This window comes from Phocoena sinus, chromosome 4 (assembly GCF_008692025.1).
Source record: "Phocoena sinus isolate mPhoSin1 chromosome 4, mPhoSin1.pri, whole genome shotgun sequence".
Lineage (NCBI taxonomy): Eukaryota > Metazoa > Chordata > Mammalia > Artiodactyla > Phocoenidae > Phocoena > Phocoena sinus.
This window is the reverse complement of record NC_045766.1, coordinates 116,382,534-116,405,066: the sequence shown is the minus strand read 5'-3', so window position 1 is coordinate 116,405,066 and position 22,533 is coordinate 116,382,534. Positions and strand designations below refer to the sequence as shown.

Sequence of the window (22,533 nt, the reverse complement as noted above, 5' to 3'; positions counted from 1 at the left end):
AGATTTATATAAATGGAGCCCCTTTTACAGGGCCTGAAAGGGAAATGCTGCTATCTTTTGAAAAGGTTTCATTTAGCTGCAAGCAAACGGATGACACACTCCAAAGCTTTTACCAAAGCAGGCAGAGAAGAATTTCAACATAAATAATTCATGTTGAGAAGACATAAGCTAATGAAGCTCAAAATGCCAGGGATGGAAAGCTCGGTTTAACAGAAACAAGTGAGGTGATAACATTACCTCATAGCATTTTGGAGTTAGAAGTGGTTTAGTAGCTCAGACGCTACTCTTCTATAAGTGGGAAGGAAACTGAGTCCCAGAAAAGTTCCATGGCTTACTCAAGGACACAGCTGGTCAGAGGCATTCTTTTTTTTTTTGTTAAATTTCTATTTTACTTTGATTGGTTTCTTATAAGAACAGTGTATCTTTAAGAAAGTAAACGTTCATGGTCTAGTCAATATAAGGCCTTAATAGACTAAAGAAAAGTATTTAGGTATTCACTTTCACTTAAACTTCTTAAGTTTTGTAATTTCTGATAATCTCTGTGTAACACTTACCTCTTTTCATAGATCTAAATGAAGATGATTTTCTTTTGAGTAATAATAGACATACTCTTCAAGGAAGAAAACTCCAAGGCATTTCTTATCAGGTAATGTAAATAATCAACATTTACACGGTGTTTTGTGAAAATCATCTTGTTATTGATGTGTACGTAGTGTACAATACTTAGCCTTGTAGCTATTTTGTATTTAGTTACTGCAGGCTGTTTTGTAATTCATATGCTTATGTCTCTGTGAATTGGAATATAAATGAAAAAATTAAATGATGACGAGTTAATAAACCATTTTGATTATGCAAAACATCATGCTCTATAGCCTTTTGATAAGTAACTCTGAACTTGGTAAATTAATATACTGGGATTTTCTCTGGCAAAACCTGTGCTAAGTGTTTAGAACTATCTGGCAATCTTCAGTGAGGGGCATGTCCCTCACGTTTTATGCTTGATGTAAAAACATATACTGTGATTTCTGACATAGCCCTTTAAAACTTGCATTAATTAGCCCAGGAGTTCAAGCAATTAAGAATGTCTGAACCTTGGGCCTCCCTAATAATAACAACATAGCATTAATTAACAGCCAAATAATTGCTATTCACCCTGTAACAAAAAATCATATATGAGTCAATAGGGCCAACTCAGTCATCATACTGATTTTTGATATTTTTCTGACAGCCATAAGGTTCTCTTTAATCATTCTGATGGTTTTATTAGAAAATTCAGAACTGACCTTCCTCAGCACAGTAGATTGATCAATAGGCAGATGGTATGTAGCATATGAATTATGAGGGGTTGATTTGGTGAGGAAAGGGAACTCAAATTCCTAAATCCAGCCTGATTTCTGAGGCTGTCGGAGGTCCTCCGATGAGTTAGACAGTGGACCATAACTTTTGATCAAGCACAGTTCCTGCTGGCTGCTCTGATGCCGCCGGAGTTATAGAACTATGCTCCCGAGAGAGGGCTGCTGCACCAGCTTGCACTTTGCCGGGAAGTCTGTCAACCAATGGGTTCTCCTGCAGTGTACGGTTGAGAGCTCTGAAAACAGACAGAGCTCTGCTGGAGTCTTAGTTTGGCCCTCGTAGCTATATGACCTTGGGCAATTTACTTAATCTCTCGATGCCTCAGTTTTCATCATCTGTAAAATCAATCTATAAAGAACCTATATCTCATGGCTGTCATGAGGATTAAGTGAAATACTTCATTAAAGCACTTAGCCTCATGGCTGGCATTTAAGAGATGTTTTTAAAAATCTAGTTGTTGCTATAGAGCCTCGTCTCTTCTCTTTCCTCTTCCTTCTCCTCTTACTCTTTGCAAGAATTTAATGACCCTTTCACGAGCACAGCTGACAGATTATCTCTGAAACATGCAGTTTCATCCTCCCAAATTTAGATGAGCTTAAGTGAAACACTGTCTGATAGCAAGGAAAAAATAACAGCTGGTTTATAGTAAGAGCTCCCCTGACATGTTTTGTGCCCAGAGGAATTCTTCTTTAGGTCTTTAGTAGAAAAATAGAACTATCTCTTAGAAATAAGAAAATGATATAGAACATTCTTAGACTAAAGGGTTAAAGGTAAATCTTTAACACCAAACTTTCTGTACAGTTTAATTGGCTAAGAAATGATTCTTCTAGAATGGTAACCATTCAAATGTACTATGTAGTTTATCACTAAAGATTAGTTGAGGGAATTCATACCCAGTGACAGACAGGCGGGAGCTATCTAATCTAGAAATCTTCATTTGAGAGTTGGGAGGTGGTCTTATCTATCTTTAATATCCCTCTTCTTATTCACAGTAGGCATTCAGTTGAACTTAGTTAATTTAGAAACGCTTTTTCTGTATGACAGAATACTTCAGTGTAACAGAGTATTATTAAATATTAAGCAGCGCTATGAAAATTATTAATATATTAACTCCTTGTGACTGAGGAAAAGAAAAGTAGAAGCAGTTTACCCTTTGAGAGATGAAGGAGAGAGGGAACCATTCTCTGGTGTGGAGGGGAAACTGGCCCTTTGGTGGAATCCATAAGAATGGACTTTGGCACAGACTGTGGCCTCTCATCATGTGAGCAAATGACTTACCAGAGCATTGTTTCTCCAAGTGTGGCCTGGGGACCATCTATATCAGAATAACTTAGGGTATTTGTTTAAAATGCAGATTTCTGGGCCACACCCTGGTCCAACTGGATTATCATGTCTGAGGTCCAGGAATCAGTATTTTTATGTGAGTTTTCAGAGGAGGCTCAGTACATGAACCATGAGACTCGGGGAACCAGATAGTTGATGAGAACTTGTCTGCAGACTTGATGTCTCACCTTATTTTCACTTTACAAGCCCCAACTAGGTTCAGGTCTGGTCTGGGAAGAGAGCAGCCTCCTGGAAAAACCAAAGTTGAGAGTTGTTCCATATTACAGGAATGATATGCATTCATTACAGAACTTTTTAGAACTACATAAAAGTAGAAAGGATCAAAATACTGAATAATATCTTAAAAGGGTGAATATATTCATATCACTGGCAATTTTACTGAATATCATTAACATGGGATAAAGTTCATAAGATGTAAAACATATTATAGTTATTATTACCCTAGGACCATGCCTACAAAATATATTTTGGACAATACAAACATTCAGAAAAAAAGATTTAAACATGAATTGAATTTCCAGCCAGAATACATTCAACCAGACATGTTTCCTTCATGTTCTCAAACTGAGAAGATGATCTCAGAAGTAAAAGAAAGTACAAGAAACCAAGTGGCCGGAGTGGGGGAAGATATTTATGGAATGCTTTCTCCGATACTGCCTTTACTCCGTGAATATTTTTGTCTACTTGGCCTGGGATTAGTTTGTTGGAGGACCAGGCTTGCAGGAGAAGTGCTCAAGGGGAGAGTTTGAAGCAAAGCCAGCTGCCTGGTACTGTGATCATTATAACGACCATAAAGAACGTCTTGCGGCAACTTGACTCCCAGCCTTGATTTTTGTATCCTTGTTCTTGTTTGTTCTTTTCCTGCAGCATTCAGTTGATGGCTCAAACCTTTTGTAGCATATTGAAAAGGGTATAAAATATGCAGTAATACGGACTTTGGGCTAATATATTTTCAAAAATGTTTCATGCCTCATTTCTCATGTAAATTCTTTGGTTGCATGCGGCCTTCAGAGCACCATTCATATTCACGATGTAGAAGAGGGCTAACATTTATTACTTTCAGTGCTAGTGGTTTTCAGCACTGTCAAGTACCTCCAGCCAGGAATGCACCAAAACATTTTCTCCCTGAGCAACTTCCGTGGAAAAAGTGTTGCTGAATTTTTTAAATATTAAAATAAATATTTATATTTATACACAATATATTTATAAAATATATAAATATATTTATAATATATTTACATATAAATATATAATAAAATTTTATTATATATATTTGCATGTAAATATATGTTTATATTTTTATAAAAATATATGTACATTCCCCAAAACCTTAGGTTCCCTAAGGTTAGAGTGTTAGATCACTCCATACGCTTTCAATCAATTTCTTTCTTTCTTTCGCGGTACGTGGGCCTCTCACTGCTGTGGCCTCTCCCGTTGCGGAGCACAGGCTCCGGACGCTCAGGCTCAGTGGCCGTGGATCACAGGTGCAGCCGCTCCCGGGCACTCGGGATCTTCCCGGACCGGGGCATGAACCCGTGTCCCCTGCATCGGCAGGCGGACTCTCAGCCACTGTGCCACCAGGGAAGCCCCCAATCAATCTCTTTCTTGATGTTCTTTTCTATGGCAACTGTAAGGATAAGTATTTGAATCGTCAGCCTCCCCTGCAGTTAGGGGTGGTCATGAAACCCAATTCTGGCCAATGAGATGTAGTCAGAAATGCCTGGGGAGGGCTTTCTTTTTTGAAAAAAAATAAAGCAAATCTTCATGAGGAGAAAGCTTTGTCCTTTGCCCTTCTCCCTCCCTGGAGCTGGAACTTGATATCTGGTAAGTTAGCAGCTATCTGGCAACCCTCAGGGCAAAAGGCACATGTTAAGGATGGTGAAGCAGGCAAATGTGTGGAGCTTTATTCATCATTGACGTTCTTGAGTAACTGCATCAGCATTGGACCACCTATGTCTGGACTTCTTATTGTGTGGAAATATAAGCCCCATACTTGTTTAAGCCACTATTGTTAGGTTTTCTGTTCCTCAAAGCTGAATGTATTCCTAACTGATATACTTTATTTTTAAAATGGTTACTTCTGCTAATACTGAATCCTAATTGGTTTAAGATATTAGACCCAAACTGTGCTCACAGAGTTGGATGATGTCTAGAATCAGCTCTGACTGTACAATCTAGACTAGCCTCCTTCAATTCTCAAGCAGTGTAATCACCATCTAGAGTTGGGAGTTAGTCATTTAGTCTGTAAGATGAAAATTAGATTAATAACAAAAAATCTATGGACTACATACAGTTCATTGGCTATATATATACTTAAAACTGTATCCAGTACAGCACAGCATTGTTGGGAAAGGTGTGTATATTAGATCAAAGCAGAATTGCTTTTTGGTGAGCTTAACTGAGGTCATGACACCAAGTGACTAGGGAAGAGCTTTAAGGTTATGCTGTGATCCTCTTGTTAACAAGCAGCAGAGGGAGGTCCCTCATTAGGTTTCATCAGACAACTTTTCTGTGGTTCTAAGCAAAGTTGTGAACAAACCATAAGGCAGGAAAAAAGAAAAAGAGGCCAAAATGACAGATTATTTAAATAGCTCCTGAAAGTGTCAACTAAAAAATAGTCCTTACATGTGATGTGATCACTTAAAGATGAACTAATGATGTTGTGCATTGTTCTTATTTTCAAGTACTTTCTTCTCCATTATATAACTTTAGCTACTATATTATCTGTTGCTGCATAACAAATTACCCCTAAATTTAAGGGCTTAAAACAGCAAACATTTATTATGCCACAGTTTCTGTGAGTTAGGAGTTTGGCAGTGGTAAAGCTGGGTGATTCTAGCTCAGGGTCTCTCATGAAGTTGGAATTAAGATGGCATCTGAAAGCTGCCTAAGCTGAAGGAACTGCTTCCAAACTCCCTCTCGTGGCCGCAGTCAGGAGGCCTCAGCTCCTTGTGGGAGGAGCTGTTTGGAGGCATCGGTCTCTCACCATGTTGGACTTCGCATGGGGCTGCTTGAGTGGCCTCACAGCATGGAATCTGGCTTCTCCCAGAGTGAGTTGTCTAAGACACAGAGTAAGAAGGAAACCAAAATGCCTTCTAAGATCTAGTCTCAGAAGTCATATACCATCATTTCCAGCTTATTTTTTATCTGTTAAAGGCAAGTTATTAAATCCAGCTCATACTAAGGGGAGGGGCCTTATGACCCATCTTTTGAAGAGAGCAGTATAAAACAATTTGTGGGTATATTTTAAAACCACCAGAGCTACCTAATAATATTTTGAGGCTACAGGTGGAGGTGGATTCCTGCATCCCAAGACCAATATTATAACTCATTTCACAAACAGAGAGAAGTAGAATTCTATTTGGTAGCTAGAATAGAATGTAACCTCTTTTATTTTTTTTTTAACTTTAAGACTTTAAAGAGTGGCTTTAATTGGTATTAAGAAAACATTGAATGTTTTGTAATGTACATTTTTGTCTCTGGTGAAATGAAGTTAAAATCAGACTAGATCTTATTTCAGTATCCAAAGTTATACTCTATCTATGTATCTATCTATATTCCCTTTTAAAGCAAGGAAAAGAGCTTAAGCAACCTTCATTTTAACTTTTAGTTTATTCACAGAAAAGGAAATGGCTGGTAGTAACAAATGAATTTTATGAATGAGCTGTGTTATCTAGCCAGGTTCTAATTCTAAATATCTGTGGGCATTTTCACCTCTTGATCATCTAAGAGGTTGATAGGAATTATTTGGGTATTTCTCAGTATTATTCTCATTTTTAAAAATTAATTAATTTATTTATTTTTGGCTGCGTTGGGTCTTCATTGCTACATACAGCTTTCTCTAGTTGCAGTGAGCAGGGGCTACTCTTCATTGTGGTGCGTGGGCATCTCATTGTGGCGTCTTATTGTGGAGCATTGCCTCTAGGCACGAGGGCTTCAGTAAGTGTGGCTCGCGGACTCTAGAGCACAGGCCCAGTAGCTGTGGCGCATGGGCTCAGCCGCTCCACGCATGTGGATCTTCCCGGACCAGGGCTCGAACCCGTGTCACCTGCATTGGCAGGCGGATTCCTAACCACTGCACCACCAGGGAAGTTCCAGTATTATTCTCATTTTTAAAAGAATTATATAATTTAAAAAATGACTAGCAAACATATTCTGGTAGCTTAAACTGTGCCAAACTAGTTGATATCTTTAAAAGGGAACACAAGCCTGAAAATGTGGGCCTAATTCTTTAAAAATCCACATGCTACACTCAATGGCAAAATAAAATCCAGTCACTCAGTACTAGTTTCCATCACTTCAGCTACTCTGTCAGTTTCTACATTTTGCCTCTTGGCTTTGGTCTAGAACTTGTGGGACTTCTGCCTAGCTTTGGTTACTATAAAGTAACCAAACTTGCTTTACCTTTATATGAGTCATAACTCTTGACTTTGGAATTGTTTAAACTCTCTGTGCCTCAATTTCATTATGTGTAAAATGATGCTAAGAAAAACTTCTTATGATTGTTATAAATATTAAACGAAGCAGTGTATGTATACTACCCCTAGAAGATATTCAATGAACGTTTATGTCCTTTCCCTAAACTCTTCTTAATCCCATTTTAAGACTTCTCCTCAGAATAAAAGTTGAAATTCGTGTCTGTTTTCTATTATAAACTCCATCCAGTGCCTTTTGCTGTAGGCTTGTGGTGCCCTGGGTAGAAACCGTGTTTAATGCCAGGTACTTGGATTTTTCAAAAGAGTAGAAGTTGACAGTAAGGACCTTACATTGACAGGAACCAAACATAATAAAAATATCCTGTGCTATTGATGCAGGAAGGGGAACCTCTTCCAGGGCCCAAGGGTGAGCTCTTGTCTAACACTCAGAAATGAATTGCCTGAGGAGACACACGTGCTGACAAAACAAGAGACTTTATTGGGAAGGGGCGCCTGGGCAGAGAACAGCAGGGTAAGGAACCCAGGAGAACTCTGCCACATGGCTTGCAGTCTCAGGTTTTACGGTAGTTGGGTTAGTTTACTGGTTGTCTCTGGCCAATCACTCTGACCCAAGGTCCTTCCTGGTGGCGTGAGCATCACTCAGCCAAGATGGATTCCAGTGAGAGGGATTCTGGGAAGTTGGTAGGACATATGGACTAGAGTCTCCTCTCTCCTTTTGACCTTTCCCGAATTCTTCCCGTTGGTGGTAGCTTGTTCCCCATTCCTTACCAGGACCTCCTGTTGTAAGATAACGCATGCAAGTGGTTACTACGGTGCCTGGCCAGGGCGGGCGGTTTCAGTCCCCTAACACTATGAGGCCAGATATGACCCAACTCCAAATGTATATTTAGTTTGAGTTTAAACTCCATCAGAGTTTCAAAGAGGGATAGCCATTATGTACCCAATGATGGAGGGCATTAAGGGAAGAAGGAATAGACGGCTTCATAAACCATTTTTCTGACCCTAACTTTCTTTCTACCAAACTTCTTCTGGGCTTTGGACCTTGTGTTGGGACTTGAGTAAGTGAGGGATGGGGAGTGAATTCACTATACACATAATATATATATATACTATATGTACATACATCCACATACGTATTCATCTTTGTATACATGTACGTAATGATCAAGTTACCGATGAAACATTAATCACTGTACTTTGATAATGTGATAATTTTGGTTGAGGAAATGAATCCTTTCCCAGTTAGTTATTCTGGTATCTTTGTACAGTTTTGTTTTTGTTTGTTTTAAAGAATCTCAACATCAATCTTCTTTTCTTTTTCTACTATTAAAAAGGGTGACATTTGAATGTTGAAGTTCTTCTCACTCCCAAGACATATTAAGCCTCCTGTATCATATTTAAGTGGTTTCTCCATCTCTTTCCCAATAATTTTAATGCCATGAGCATTGTTTTCTATAGTTCTTTGTTACATTTGTTTTCAGCTGGCACATGGAAGTGTTTTTAGAGAACATAAAAAGACTTGTCCTTATTGAGAAAGTTCCTGACCCAAGAGAAGCATTTCCTTCAAAGAAGGATGAGTTTTTAATGTAAAAAAACTTTCCCTAAAATTTAGCAATTTCTCCTGAGACATGGAAAATTTTTTAGTGTTATAAAGTATATCACCTTTGTGTGCCGACCCTCTCTTATGACATTGAAATCCTCAGATCACGTCAACCACCTTCCTTTCCTTGTTGAGCTATTGCTAAACAGAGGTTCAGGGAAAGGACATGTTTTAGCAGGTATGGAAAAATTTCCAGGACACTCATGTACAGCAGCAAGTCTTGTAGTATTATGGGCTTGAATAGACTGTAAATCCTCTTTGCAGTTCTTTTTCCAGATTGGCTTTTGGGAACACTATAAGCTAAATTATATAACTTTCTTTGATTATTATTTCCCAAGATGTAATATAAATTTGCAGAGTCTGTGGCAAATAACCATCTATAACAGATCATTTTCTTTATGTAGGTACAAATATAATAGTTTCAAGATATCTCCATTTATGGCCTGCTCTTCCCAAAGATAATTAACATGTTAACATCTAAGTTTCTATAGTTTTCTTCTCAACAGTACTTTTTTGTCAAAGGAATGATAGCTATGCTAGGTAGGAAGACGTGATGGAAAGGTACTATTTAAATATTACTTCTATTCCCTGAAAGATTACTGTACCCTACCTTTGCTGTTTCCCATGCCTTCTGAGTTTTTAATGACTAGTTAAAATATCAAAGAGCTGTGGGGAAAAAAACAACTGAATCTCAATGAATACTAGAAGGACTTCCCCGATGAAAATAAGGCTATGCGTTTGGGAAGACTAAGAGATAACTTAATTAGAACAGAATCAAAAGAACTGGATCAAAGGACCTGGAGCTACCACTGACTGTGTTCTTAGGCTATGAAATTCATATTTCTGTGTCTCAGTTTTCTCACCGTTAAGTTGTTGGACTAGATGAATACAAAGACTTTTTCAAATGCTAATAATCAGTGATTAATAGTAGCTCATTCCCACTTTTTCCTTGATACTCTTCTGAGGTCCAAGAGTTTATATAAGGTAGCGAAAGGGATACATATATAATGTAATGTCCCTAAACTTATTTGAGCAGCAATGCATTCCTATGATCCAGCTCCTCATTTTGCAGACATATAGGGAAGTGAAGTGGCTTGCTCAAGTGCACGTGTCTAGTCACAAAGCAGAGCATCACAGCAGAGCAGTCACTTGTCTGCAGTCCAAGGCTGGTTCTATTAAACCAGGTTTTCCTGACACTTTTCATTTATTTATTGTGTATGTTAAATTATAACTCCTAGATACAAAGGTTGTATTTTTTCTATGTAATTTACTATACCCATAGCTCCTTATAGTGTTAGGAATCCAACAGGTGCTTAAAAAAAATTAATTAATTTGTATACTGGCTCTTAAATTTCTTATCATTCACATTTTTTGGTCAGCTAGAGACTGTACCCCCCCCACCAAAAGAAATGTGCTTATGAACTGTTCCAGAAACTTCTTCAAAATTTCAAAGCAGAGGATATTACATGGAAGTAGGAAAGATATTGCTTCTGCAGCCTTTCCCCTTAAACCAACACAACCTCATTTGCATCTCTGACTTGTGTAATCCTGGCAGCTTCCAGATGGCTTGGCAGTGTCTCCACGTTAAAAGATAGACCGCAACCTACGGGTCAATGAGCAAAGAGCAGTCTTGGCTACTCATACAGAAATGGGGAGAGATGGCTGTGAACTTGTAACTTCCTTGCGTCTTGGAAAATAGAGCCTAGGTGACACATTATTCCAAGACCAGAATTATGCACCCCAAAATCTGCTTGAGAGGGAGAAGAAGGAGCCAGAAATCTGTTAGAACTTGAGTGGGTGATTTGTATTTATCTAGTGGGATAAGCCTGTTACACAAAGGGCTTTATTAGACATGCTAAATTACATTGCTTAGCTATTTGAATGCCTGCTAATCCTCTAGGCAAATGCATTTCCTTTCCGCACCTTACTTGGTGCAGTCTTTCCTGTGAATAACCATCACATTTTATTTGTATTTCTCATATGACACACATTCACCTTTTCCTCCAAATGTATTTTTCACCAACTGTTCAGTTCCCATCTATTTATTGAGCATGTTAGAGACCAGGGTTGAGATGTGCAAAACAGCTCTGGAACCCCAAAGAGCTCACCTTTCAGGGGAAGGGACAGACACAGAAACTTAGGTGACTGTTTTCTAAAATCACTCATATTAAGCAATGAGCATCACAAGGCAGACAAAATATCTTATTCTCTTTTGCGTCTCCCAGAGGTTAGGTGCTCAGGAAATATGTGTTGAATGAATCAGTAAATATCTTATAAGGCTTCTAGGAGAATATATTCTATTTCATTAATTAGTGTATGCACCTGCCTATTCAATGACTTTTTTTTATTGTGCCAACCCTATTTTAAGTGCTGATACAGTCTTCATTTCATTTCAATTTCTATCACAAAAATAATACATTTTGTAATTATAATTATGTAAGTATATTTAACATCAACATGGCAAGTTTTCCACCAGTTATTTCTTCAATCAATATTTCTTTTGTGTAAATGAATTATTTCCAAATTGTCTTTTTAGCTAGTTGTAGTTCCAAAGAAAGCAGTGAAATAAACCTCTGAGATGAAACTTGTTTGCATTGATTGATTCTAGTTCATAAGCCTCTTGGTTTTATTACTGTCCATTGAGTTACTAAATGTTAATTGATCATTGTGACCTTACAAATTATCTTTTTAGAGTATGTTTTAGGTCATAAATAGAGAGTAATCACTTTCACGTGAAAGAGAATGGAGATACAGTTTTGGCAGAAATAGATTTGATTAAAACAAACCTATATTCTTAATACATTTTTTAAATTATATAATTTCTCCCAATTATAGAAGTAATATGTCTTCATTGTAGAAAACTTGGAAAATGCCGAGTATATAAAGAAGAAAGAAGGCACTTAGAAGGGTGTTTATACAAATTTGCATTCTGATTTTCCACTTAACAGTGTATTGTGTGCATTAAAAAAATCATTTCTAAAGCCCTAAGAATTGGCAAAATTTGAGTAAATATGTGAAAAGTCATAAGACTATGAGGTTCAGAGAAATTGTCAATGCAAAATACATGAAACTACTTGAGGTTTCACTTCAGGGTGTTCATTAAAGCTTCCTTTTAAAATAAACCAAGATAATAACTTTTTAAAAACCTCTATTTCCTCTGTTGAAGAAATTATGTGCTATAGATGTCAGGTGATCTGGTTTTTTCTATTTGAATACTTGCTAAAGAGATCACTAGGAGGAAAAGTTTTCTAAATCAGAAATTAAGAACAAAAAAAGAACAAAGGGAAATTATTTTACTTCATTCAAGGTCTATCATGTTACTTTCCAACTTCCTTTTCATTAGTAGCATAAAGAGATCGCAGTTCATACAGTTAGATGACTTGGATTTACTTAGTCTCCATAAGCCTCAGTTTCTCCTGTGTAAAAGGAAGGGGATAAAATTAGAAGAGATTTAAATTCCCTGGTAGTGAAATACATATATGAAAGAGAACACATGTATAAATATATGTGATATTAAATATTCATATGTATTATATATAAAGACATATATAAAAGAAGATATATATTATATATTATATTATATTATATATATATATGAAGATAGGCCTATAAATCTATATACCTGATAATTATCCTCTATATTAGAGAACCCGTATTTAACTTATAAATCAAAACTCTGAGTTTGGTTGGTCTTAATTTGACCATCAATACCAGATAACTAGTAACTAGATAATTAGTTGGTTCCTAAAAATCTTGTGAGAAAGAATATTGGATTAAAAGTCAGAATACTTGGGCTTCCCTGGTGGAGCAGTGGTTGAGAGTCCGCCTGCCGATGCAGGGGACACGGGTTCGTGCCCCGGTCCGGGAAGATCCCACATGCCGCAGAGCGGCTGGGCCCGTGAGCCACAGCCACTGAGCCTGTGCGTCCGGAGCCTGTGCTCCGCAACGGGAGAGGCCACAACAGTGAGCGGCCCGCGTACCGAAAAAAAAAAAAAAGTCAAAAACTTGGTTCTCATCCTAGCTCTGTTATTAATGAATTATCTTTCCCTGGATAAGCCACTTATCTTCTCTGGGTTTTCTCTTTTTTTAAATAGGGTGGTAGACTAGAAGTCCAGTAATTTCCATCCTGGCTCATAAAATATGATTGTAGGACTAATCCAGTTCAATAATTCATTGGTGCTATTTTCTAAAAATTGTTCTATCATCCTAATAGTCAAGCAAAGTGTCAGAAAATGAGGTGTATTTAATCCAACACTTGTAACAAAATTTTTACATTATTTAAGGAATGTAAGCCAAGTGAACTAAAAGATATGCACATTTACATATAAAAATATAGTATATAAATATTAAAATATATTATGAAAATATTAAATTTATATTCACATATAATTACCATTTTGTTGAAGGAAAACAATAAGTAAGCAAAATACAATAATTTTTAAATTTCCTCTCATTTCTCAATTCCTAATCCTGTTTTTTGCATCATTACATTTTGAAGAAATAGATAGATTTTACCAAATCAAGTCCTCATCCATTTATTCATTCATTCATTTCATATTACTTATTTATTTATTTATTTATTTTGCGGTACACGGGCCTCTCACTGCTGTGGTCTCTCCCGTTGCGGAGCACAGGCTCCGGACGCGCAGGCTCAGCGGCCATGGCTCACCGGCCCAGCCGCTCTGTGGCATGTGGGATCTTCCCGGACCGGGGCACGAACCCGCGTCCCCTGCATCGGCAGGTGGACTCTCAACCACTGCGCCACCAGGGAAGCCCTCATATTATTATTTTAACTAATTCATATGGAGTACTAACTGTCAACAATGTTACAGATACTAAGGATACTGCATGATACCTATATAGAAGGGTATGGTTCCTACCTTCCTTCAGTTTAGAGCCTATTGGAGAAGAAAGACATTTAACCAATGATGACACAAAAATGTAAATCTGAAATTGCAGTGAAAGACAAGACTGTAAAAGAATGCAGACCTAATTTGGAGTTGGGAGTCAGGAACGATCTGCCTGAAAAAAATGACATTAGGCTGAGGCTCCAGGGGTGAGTAGGAAGCAATTAACCAGGTCAAGAGAATGAGAATAAGCATTCCAGGCAGACGGAGCAGCATATACAAAAACCCTGAGGAAGGAGAATTACAGAGATTAGGAAACTAGAGGCCTGCACCTGGTGAGCCAGTGGGGACCCTAGAGAAGTGGGCCTTATGGACCCAATTAAGTTTTGGATTTTATTAAAAGAATACTTGGGATTTCTGCAGTCATTTAAGAGATAGTAATATCACCAGATTTACATCTTTCAAAGAGAGCTCTAACCTTATATTACAAATCAACTAAAGGAGTACAAAAACTAAAAGAAAACCAATTGGGGACTTGGCAATAGTTTCAATGAAAGAAAATTAAACTAGGGTGATAACAATGGAAATGGTAAAAAAGAAACAGCTTCAAGACACATATTGGAGAATAGAACAAACTCGGTAATGGGATAAATATAAGTAAACAAAAGAGAGGTAAATGGCAAAGGTGATAATCTGATTTATGGGATATGCAGGAGGGTGGATGAAGATGGCATTCAGTGAGTTGAAGAAGACCAGATGAGAAACATGTTTGGGAGCGGGGCGGCTAGAGGTCACTCTTGATCAGGCTTATAAATCATTTTAAATAGACAGTTGGAGAGGTGAGTCTGAAGCTCTGAAGAAAGCCTTAGAGAAATAAATTGGAAATCATCAGCATATAAGTGGTATTAAAAGCTGTGTGTGTGTATGTGTGTGTGTGTCTCTGTGTGTGTGTGTGTCTCTGTGTGTGTGTGTGTAGATGAGAAAAAAAATGATGGCAATGTTATATAAAGGCCCAGAGCTAGTTCTAAAGGAATTTAAGCATTTAATTTTGAGAGAAAAGGAGGTGCCAGCATATAGGAGTTAGAGAAAAAACAGCCAAAAATGGTGAAAGGAAAAAAACAGGAACATATAGTCACAGAAGCCAAGAAAAGAAAGTATTTCCTAAAGGTCATCATGGTCAATATTGCTGAATATCAAGTAGTAATGGAGTTTGTGGAGTTCATTGGACCACAAAAGCAATTTAAATGGAATAGTAGAGACAAAAACTGATTGATGAGTACATGAGATGGGTTGAAAGGATGAGAAATTAAAAAGATTAAATTAAAGGAAACATACACAGTTAGCTTTTTTGAGAAGCATGCCTGGGAAAGGGAGTAGAAAGAGTGGTAAATAAAAGATTGTGAATTAAAGATGGATGAGATCAGAGCACGTTTGAAGGCTATTGGGAAAAGTCCTTTAAAAAGGAAGATGATCAAAATTCAATGAAGAGGGAAGACGAATAAAAATATAAGCCAAGTTGTGTCACTCCTCTGATTAGAATAAAATATATATTCCTCAGCCTGCTTTAAAAAATCTTCCTTGAAGACTCCTAGTTAAATCTCCGGCCTCATTTCATGCCACTCTTCCCTTCTTTCTCTTCCTTAGGTATACAGTAAGAATTCTCCCGAGAATTCCAGGTTTAGAACCTTTGCACAGGTTGTATCCTCTTCCAGGAATTCTCTTCCCTCTGCAATTTGCCTAGCTCGCTCTTTTCCATCAAAGTTTCAGCTGAAATGTTCTTCCTGACCATCCACTGAATCCAAAACGATCTCCAAATTTTCATATGTCTGGTTCCTTCTTGTCATTCAAGCCTCAGTTTCAGTACCCTCAGTGAAACCCTTCTGATAACCTAATGTAAATTAGTAACTCCCCCATTCCCTTGCCATCACCCTGTGAATTCTTAGCACAGCACTTCTTATGCCACATTTTATTGTTCATGTGCTTGTTTATATGTTAATGGTATGTCACTTCTCTCTAGAATGTAGACTATGAAAGCAGGGATCTCATCTTACTTGCTCAATGCCGTATTCCCAGAAAGTGTGATAGTGTTTGGCATATAGTAGGTGCTCAATAAAAGTTTGTTGATTGGTTGAATGGTAAGTTTAATTTACAGGTCGTTCTTCTTAGAAAATATCTAGAAATTAAAAGGCACATTACGGAAATTTTAATCAAATTCAGTCTAAATATACAGGTAACAGATTAGAGGATTGTAGTGAATAACACTATTATTTAAAAATATTCTAGAAGATTTATTTTTAATAGAAAATCTTAGTGATTCTATACCTCTTATAATAATATTAACTCTAATTTTCATGCATCAGGTATATACAATCTAATAGCAAGAGAAAGTTTTCCAGAAGTACTTTGCTATTAAAAAGTAGCCAGCCTAATATAAACAATTTACTATGAGTAATCCATTTGGTAGATAAAACATAAGTATGAAGCCAAGAGTATATTTACATTCAGCAAGCATTTATTAAGCCATGCAAAATCCTAGGCATATCGGATTCAAAAATGAATAAAATGCAATAGACTGATCTCTAATAATTCAAATATGAGTAAGTGAATAAAGATATAAAAGTTAACAATACTGTGTCTTAAAAAGGCTGTAATAGGGCTTCCCTGGTGGTGCAGTGGTTGAGAGTCCGAACGGGAGAGGCCACAGCAGTGAGAGGCCCGCGTACCGCAAAAAAAAAAAAAAAAAGGCTATAATAGAGTGTGAACAAAATAATGCGGGGCCAGTTTGTTTTACCACCTCTGGGCCATGGAACCACACATTTGAATTTAGACACTATTCAAAAGTTTCCATTCCTCCTAGGGGTAAATGGTTAATAAGAAATTCAGTTACCCTGGATCTAACATCTTTCCCCAAATCAAGTGAAAGTCTTTTTCACAAAGAAGGGGGAAAGAGAAGGTTATTTTTCTGCCAGTGTTTCAATGGAGCAATTAAGCTTTGTAAGATGAAGAGGTTGCCATAAGAAAAGAAGCACAACAACAAAAAATACTGTGCTCAATGGTTGTGCAATGCCAGCTCATTATTTCTGGCAGGGGCTAAAGATTAGAAAATCACTCTTCTTGAGTTGTACTAGACCTGTAAAGCTGAGTAACTCAGAAAGTACTGAAAAGGAATACTGGGGAAAATAATACAAAAATAAATAGCAATAGAAATCGTGGTAAGCTAAGCATGACCTTTGGAAAAAGAGGAAAATTTTGCATATCTAAGAAAATCTCATCACAGTCCTCTCTGTAAGATTAAAATGATTTCAGTATTTTTCCATTTATTTAATGCAAGCAGGTATGGCTCGCTCTGACAAAACATCCCATTTCTTATTTAGGTATTATTATGCAGACAGAACATCAAGTTTATGTTGGTTGTTCAAAGTCATTCTTAAAGACCAAGAATAAGAGCTAAATATAATAATTAGAGACGTTTGCATGCCAGAGATCCTTTTCTTCCAAATATTTCTTTGGGCTTACAGTCTCTGTCAAAGGATTGGGAAGCACTATTATAAATATGTCTCATTCAAACTTTAATGAGGAAGCAAATCATTCACCTTTTAAAAATTGCAGCATCTATTTTGATGTCATTTATCAGCTGTTCGATGAAAGAATGAGGCAGAAGCAGGCAGAGAAGTATTTCTGAATCCTGAGTTTTCTGAATGAAAAAGAAGTATTCCTCTATGCATAATTTCTTATCTTGTTAATACAACAGAATACAGCTGTCTTACCAATTAGTATAACATTTAGCACATAAAGTATTAATTTCCAAAATATTTTGAAATCTTTAAGAGAATAATATCTTAAAAATAATAGGTAAAAGCAATATAAATACAAATTTGTCAACATTAAGCTAGCGAGAAATATTTCTGTATCTTCCAAAATAGCCTTTGAGTTATTAAAGCAATGTTAATTTTTTATCGATTTTTTTTTTTTTTTGCCACAATAAACCAATGACTAAATACTAATGACTATGTACTAAAACATAACATAGAATGTTGTGGCTGTGTTTTTGCTTTTCTCAGTGTGTATCTTTTAGAAAGCAAGAGACTATTTAAAGAAAAGTATATTGTTTGAAAATATTTTATACTTGAAATAAAATGCTGTTTTACCAGAAGTTTCCAAAAGGAAAATAAAGAAAATTGTATTCTGCTTTTTTTTTTTTTAACACTATCAGTCTATTCTAACACACGCAAGTAGCAACTTTCAATTTCTGGCTCCATCTACGTTATGTTGCAAAGGATTTTTTCCTGTCCACCATTTCACCTTGAGCAGGGGTGCCTCATTTATAGATTGCTCTGGATTCAATCCATTTTGCTGCATTTTGAAGTAAAAAGAAAAAAAATGGTTAAAAATTGCTCCGTCTTGTTATGACTGGCCAGCTGTAATATACTTTACAAATTTGAACCTGCAAAAGGTGGTGTGTTTTCAAGTTATTGCTTAAATTGTCTCAGGCTACAGGTCAAGGTCATATTATTTAATTTTCCTACGTTTATGATCTCGACACATTTTATATTTAATTTTTTGTGGAGAATGATTTGTCTTTACCCCGAGCTGTGTTTGTGCTAGGCCATAAAATCAGGTGATGACCCCGTGGAATCCGTGGGCACCTTAAAGAGACTACAGAAACTGGTTTGGACCAAGAAAGCCAGGGTGCCAAGTCTGAATGAGATGAAACCTACATCAATAAATCTCCGTAAGTAAGAACTCAAAGAGATGATAAAAACGTTTTGAGGAAGAATTGGGGTAGCATATATTAATGAAGGACATTTTGATAAGGCCTTAAAGTAATCATTAAACGTTGAGTATTTTGGGGGCTTTTTGCCAAGTTATTTGTGAAACAAGTATCTTACACTGTTCCTGAATTTCATCCATGACATTCCCTTTCCCCTTTCCTTCAGAACCAGACTCAGAGGAAGAGTAAGAGAAAGCTATGGGTAAAGCTCAACAAGAAAATAAGGGTCAACATTGTCCACTGTTCCCATTCCTTGGCCATAGAAAACAGTATGATTCAGTTTTGATGTGAGTGCAGCTAATTGGCAGATTGTGATATGCAACTTTGATTTTCATTTATTTACAAGAATGCGCTATTAATCATAATCTTTTGTTTATACCAGCTAAGCATTTGAACTTAAATAGATTCGACCATATGGCACAATTTACTAAGGGTAATATATGTTTCTATTTTCTATAAATGTTTTATATACTAACAGAAATTTCATCAGACCCTACACTATATGCAAATATAGGTCTCACTAATCAACTTTATAGGACCAAAGATGTACCTTTTTCTTTTGTTTTCTCAGTCTTGTTCTTACTTTTCCAAAATATTTCACCATGAGACATACCACATGCGTAAATCTCTGCAGATTGATACTAAAATAGAGAATTTTAGGATACCAAAAGAATTTCCAAAAATCTCTACTGAGATTTCATTCTTTTAAGTAAGGCAAAGATTTCATGTGCTTCTTTATGATACTCTCTTATACACGTGACCTCAAAAATTAAAAATATTTAAGAATAGAAACATACCATATCATGCTTATAACATGTGGAGAATTTTTCTTAATTTGTATTTTTTCTACAGTGTCTTTCAGTACACTATTTGCGTGTGGCTTCCAGTTATTCCAGTCAAACTGGCTTTAATCATTATATATGCCTTCAAAAAATTTTAGGTAAATCTGTTTTTACAAAAGCAGTCACTTAATATATCAAAGATTTACCCTTTAAAGAAATGCTATTGTAAAACTATTTTGTGAAATTATATGACTTCCTGGTTTAGCCTGTGATGTTCATTCATTTCTATTATATAAAGGGAATTATAATAGTCATAATTTCTACATGTGAAAAATTATTAGACAGACTTACCCCTTATTTTTCTTTACCATTCAGAAGATGAAGATGAAACATTGATTTCTTGTATGAAATTAGCCAAATCCCAAGAAAAGAGAGTTAATAATGTTAGTACAAGGAGGAAGGAAGAAATGGAGATTAGGTTGGATTCTACTTCTGCATCACTGGTTAGACCCAGTACTTCAACTGGATGCAGCTTGGCCAAAATATTATCCCACAGTGGAGGTGAAGTTCAGATGTGGAAAAGCTGGAAGCCTTTCCCAGAAAACCGGCTGTGGACATATGTTGATTTCCAAATTGACCGGGTTGGACCCTGGGACAACTGTTTCCACTGCACTCACCACCCACATCTCAAGTCTTCTTGTACAGATATGGATCTCCCACACTCATGGGTAAGTTTGTAAACTACGGAAATGTATCATCTTATCTGGTTGTGTGTACTAGCTGGAAAGAAACAGATAACAAACGTACTATTCAGTCAAATTTATGAGTCTTTGGAAAGTTACCAGAGCTAGAGCTGTCTTTCCAAAAAGCAATGCAGCTCTTGTGACTTCTGCTATCATGTTACTATTAGACATGTTCCTTGTGTTTGAATAAACTACCGTATAATATTTTCCAGGGGTTTCTTTTTAACTAAAGGAAGACAATGGATGTTGATTCAGATCAAGAAGATGTGCGTTGAATTGTCTAAATTATTGCTGTTGTCTTGCAGTTTCAGTGACAAATAATAGCTAATTTAAATGAGCATTTTCTTTGTGCATGCTATTCTTCTAAGCACTTCACATGTATCATTTCATTTAAATTTCACAACAACCCTATAATGTAGGAAGTGTTATTCTACTATTAATTCCTTCCTATTTTACAATTGAGAAAAATGAGGTACAAAAAAGTAACAGGTACAACATCACAGATCTAATAAGAAATGGAGCCAAGATCTAGAAACTAGACTAGGGATCCTGATTTAAGCTAATACATTATAGTGTTTTCCATATACTAAGCTAGGTCCTAAGGCTATATGGTGCAAGAGAAAGACTATGGATTTGGAGTTAGACAAATCTGGGCTTGAATCCAACCTCTGCTATTTGTTTAGCTTGGGCAAATTATTGAACTTTTTAGTTTCAATTTTCTCAATAGTAAAATGGAAATAGTAATATTAAACTCATGAGGTAATTGACAAACTAAAATTAAATAACACAAATATTCTAAGATTTAAAAGTGTCTAACTTTTTTCAACTTGAACATAAGTTACTTATCTGCCTGGTATATTATTGTTTCCTTTAAAAACATTACCCTATCCCTTCAGACTCAGATCAAATACTTTGTCCTCTAGAAAGTCTTCCTGGGTCATGCCAGACAGGAAGTTCCTTCCTTTGAACTTCTAGATCACTTAAGGGCATTATTCTTTCATTGTATAGGCATCAAATATATATTGGTGTCGCTGTGTGCCAGTACAATATTAGACTGGGGACGCAGAGCTAAACAATACATGCACTGCTCCTGTCTTCATGGAGCTTACCACACTCCACACTGTAGTGGGATGAGTTGGATATTAGTTTATTTGCTATAAGTAATTCATCTTTGTATCCACCGTAGTCTCTAGAATATTATAGGCACTCAATAAATATTTGAGTAAAATTTGCTGACTAAATGAATGGAGTTTTAGAAACCAATGGACTTTGTTACCATAGATCTAGATAAAACTTTTCTTCTCATTCTTCTAACTGTCCCTATATTAATGCAATCATACATAAACTCAGTTATTATGTGTGTGTGAGTGTTTATGAATGCGTGTATTGATTTTGGTATATATACATAGTAATGTTTTTCTTTTTTATTTAGGTAGTTTTGCCTATTTTAGTACATAGCTAAATGATTAAGTAAGGAGTTTTTATCTGCAGAAGGTCAAACATATCTGCAGAGTGCTCAGAATTTCAGATGATAGTGTTCAGCATTTGTGAACAGGAAAACCTCAGTGGATTTGGAGAGAAGGTTCAAGAACATGTTAGAGTTAAATTGGTTTGGTAAACTTAATGAGACCCCTTGCACTCAGGGATTTGAGACATAGAGTGAAAGAAGTTGGATGAGTGCAAATTATTATTTTTATATTCTACACATATATGCCATAATAATAGCAAGTAAAAAATCTAGCTTCATTTTAACATAGCTGGTATTTTTTTTCTGTAGTAATTACAAGGCTATTATTTGGGTTATACTTTAACTGTCATTCTAGGCAAGATACAGAAGGCAGATAGTGTTGAGGGAAAAGTCTTCTCAAATGAGTGTTACTTACTATCAATGACAGGTAGTCAGCAGTGACATTTTTGCAATTTTATAGGGTAAAAGTGTGACCAGATTTGTTTCTAAATGTACCTACATATACAGATACATTGGAGCTGGGCCTACACCCCACATTTTTGGGGAAATAAAACCAATCCACGAATTAGTTTCTCGATGTCAGAAATTTCAGCAATAGTGGATTGCAGTGTTTTTGATCCCATCATTAAATCAGACTTTTGAGGTGGCCTGAAGGTGACTTGTCTTCCAGACAGTCCTTATTCACCCAGGTACACCTCCCTGCTAGCCAACTTCAGGCTCACACTCTCAAAGCTGGTTCTTATAGAGCTGGGTGTAATGCCAACGCTGACATCACTAGCAAAGTGAGATTGGGCAAACTCCTTACCCTCTTTAATGCGCAAATTCCAATTCTGTATTGGTTTCAGGCCCTACTCATCTCTTTTCCTCCAAGTGATTCTTTGCATACTGAAAATACCCATTTGTAAAACAAGGTTATCAAGGTCTGCTGTGCAAAGGCTGTTGGGAAGATTAAATGAAATCACGTCAGGACTCAGTTGATAGTAGGTAATATTTATACCTAAATCAAAGGGTCAAGAGGCTTGTACTGGGCTTGGAAATGAGCAACATTTTACTCAGTTGAGATACCATAAACAAATTGAATCCAGACAGGGAAATGTATTATTTGTGAAGGACTCTTCACAGAAGTCAACAAGGGGAGAATGAGACACACATAGATTTTTAACATGCAGTTTAGTTGTGTATAAGGTCT

The 22,533-nt window shown here is 36.5% G+C and overlaps 1 protein-coding gene across 1 annotated transcript in view; it reads left to right on the top strand.

Annotated features, from left to right (window-relative positions):
• Window positions 1-18,540, top strand: part of LOC116752691 (putative uncharacterized protein ENSP00000383407) — a 31,095-nt gene extending 12,555 nt beyond the window's left edge. Inside the window, exons 5-7 of the mRNA XM_032629437.1 lie at window positions 567-646; window positions 18,186-18,312; window positions 18,518-18,540. Of these exons, the coding sequence (XP_032485328.1) occupies window positions 567-646; window positions 18,186-18,312; window positions 18,518-18,540 (230 nt within the window). The remainder of the gene's footprint in view (window positions 1-566; window positions 647-18,185; window positions 18,313-18,517) is intronic.
• The last annotated feature ends 3,993 nt before the right edge of the window (window positions 18,541-22,533 follow it).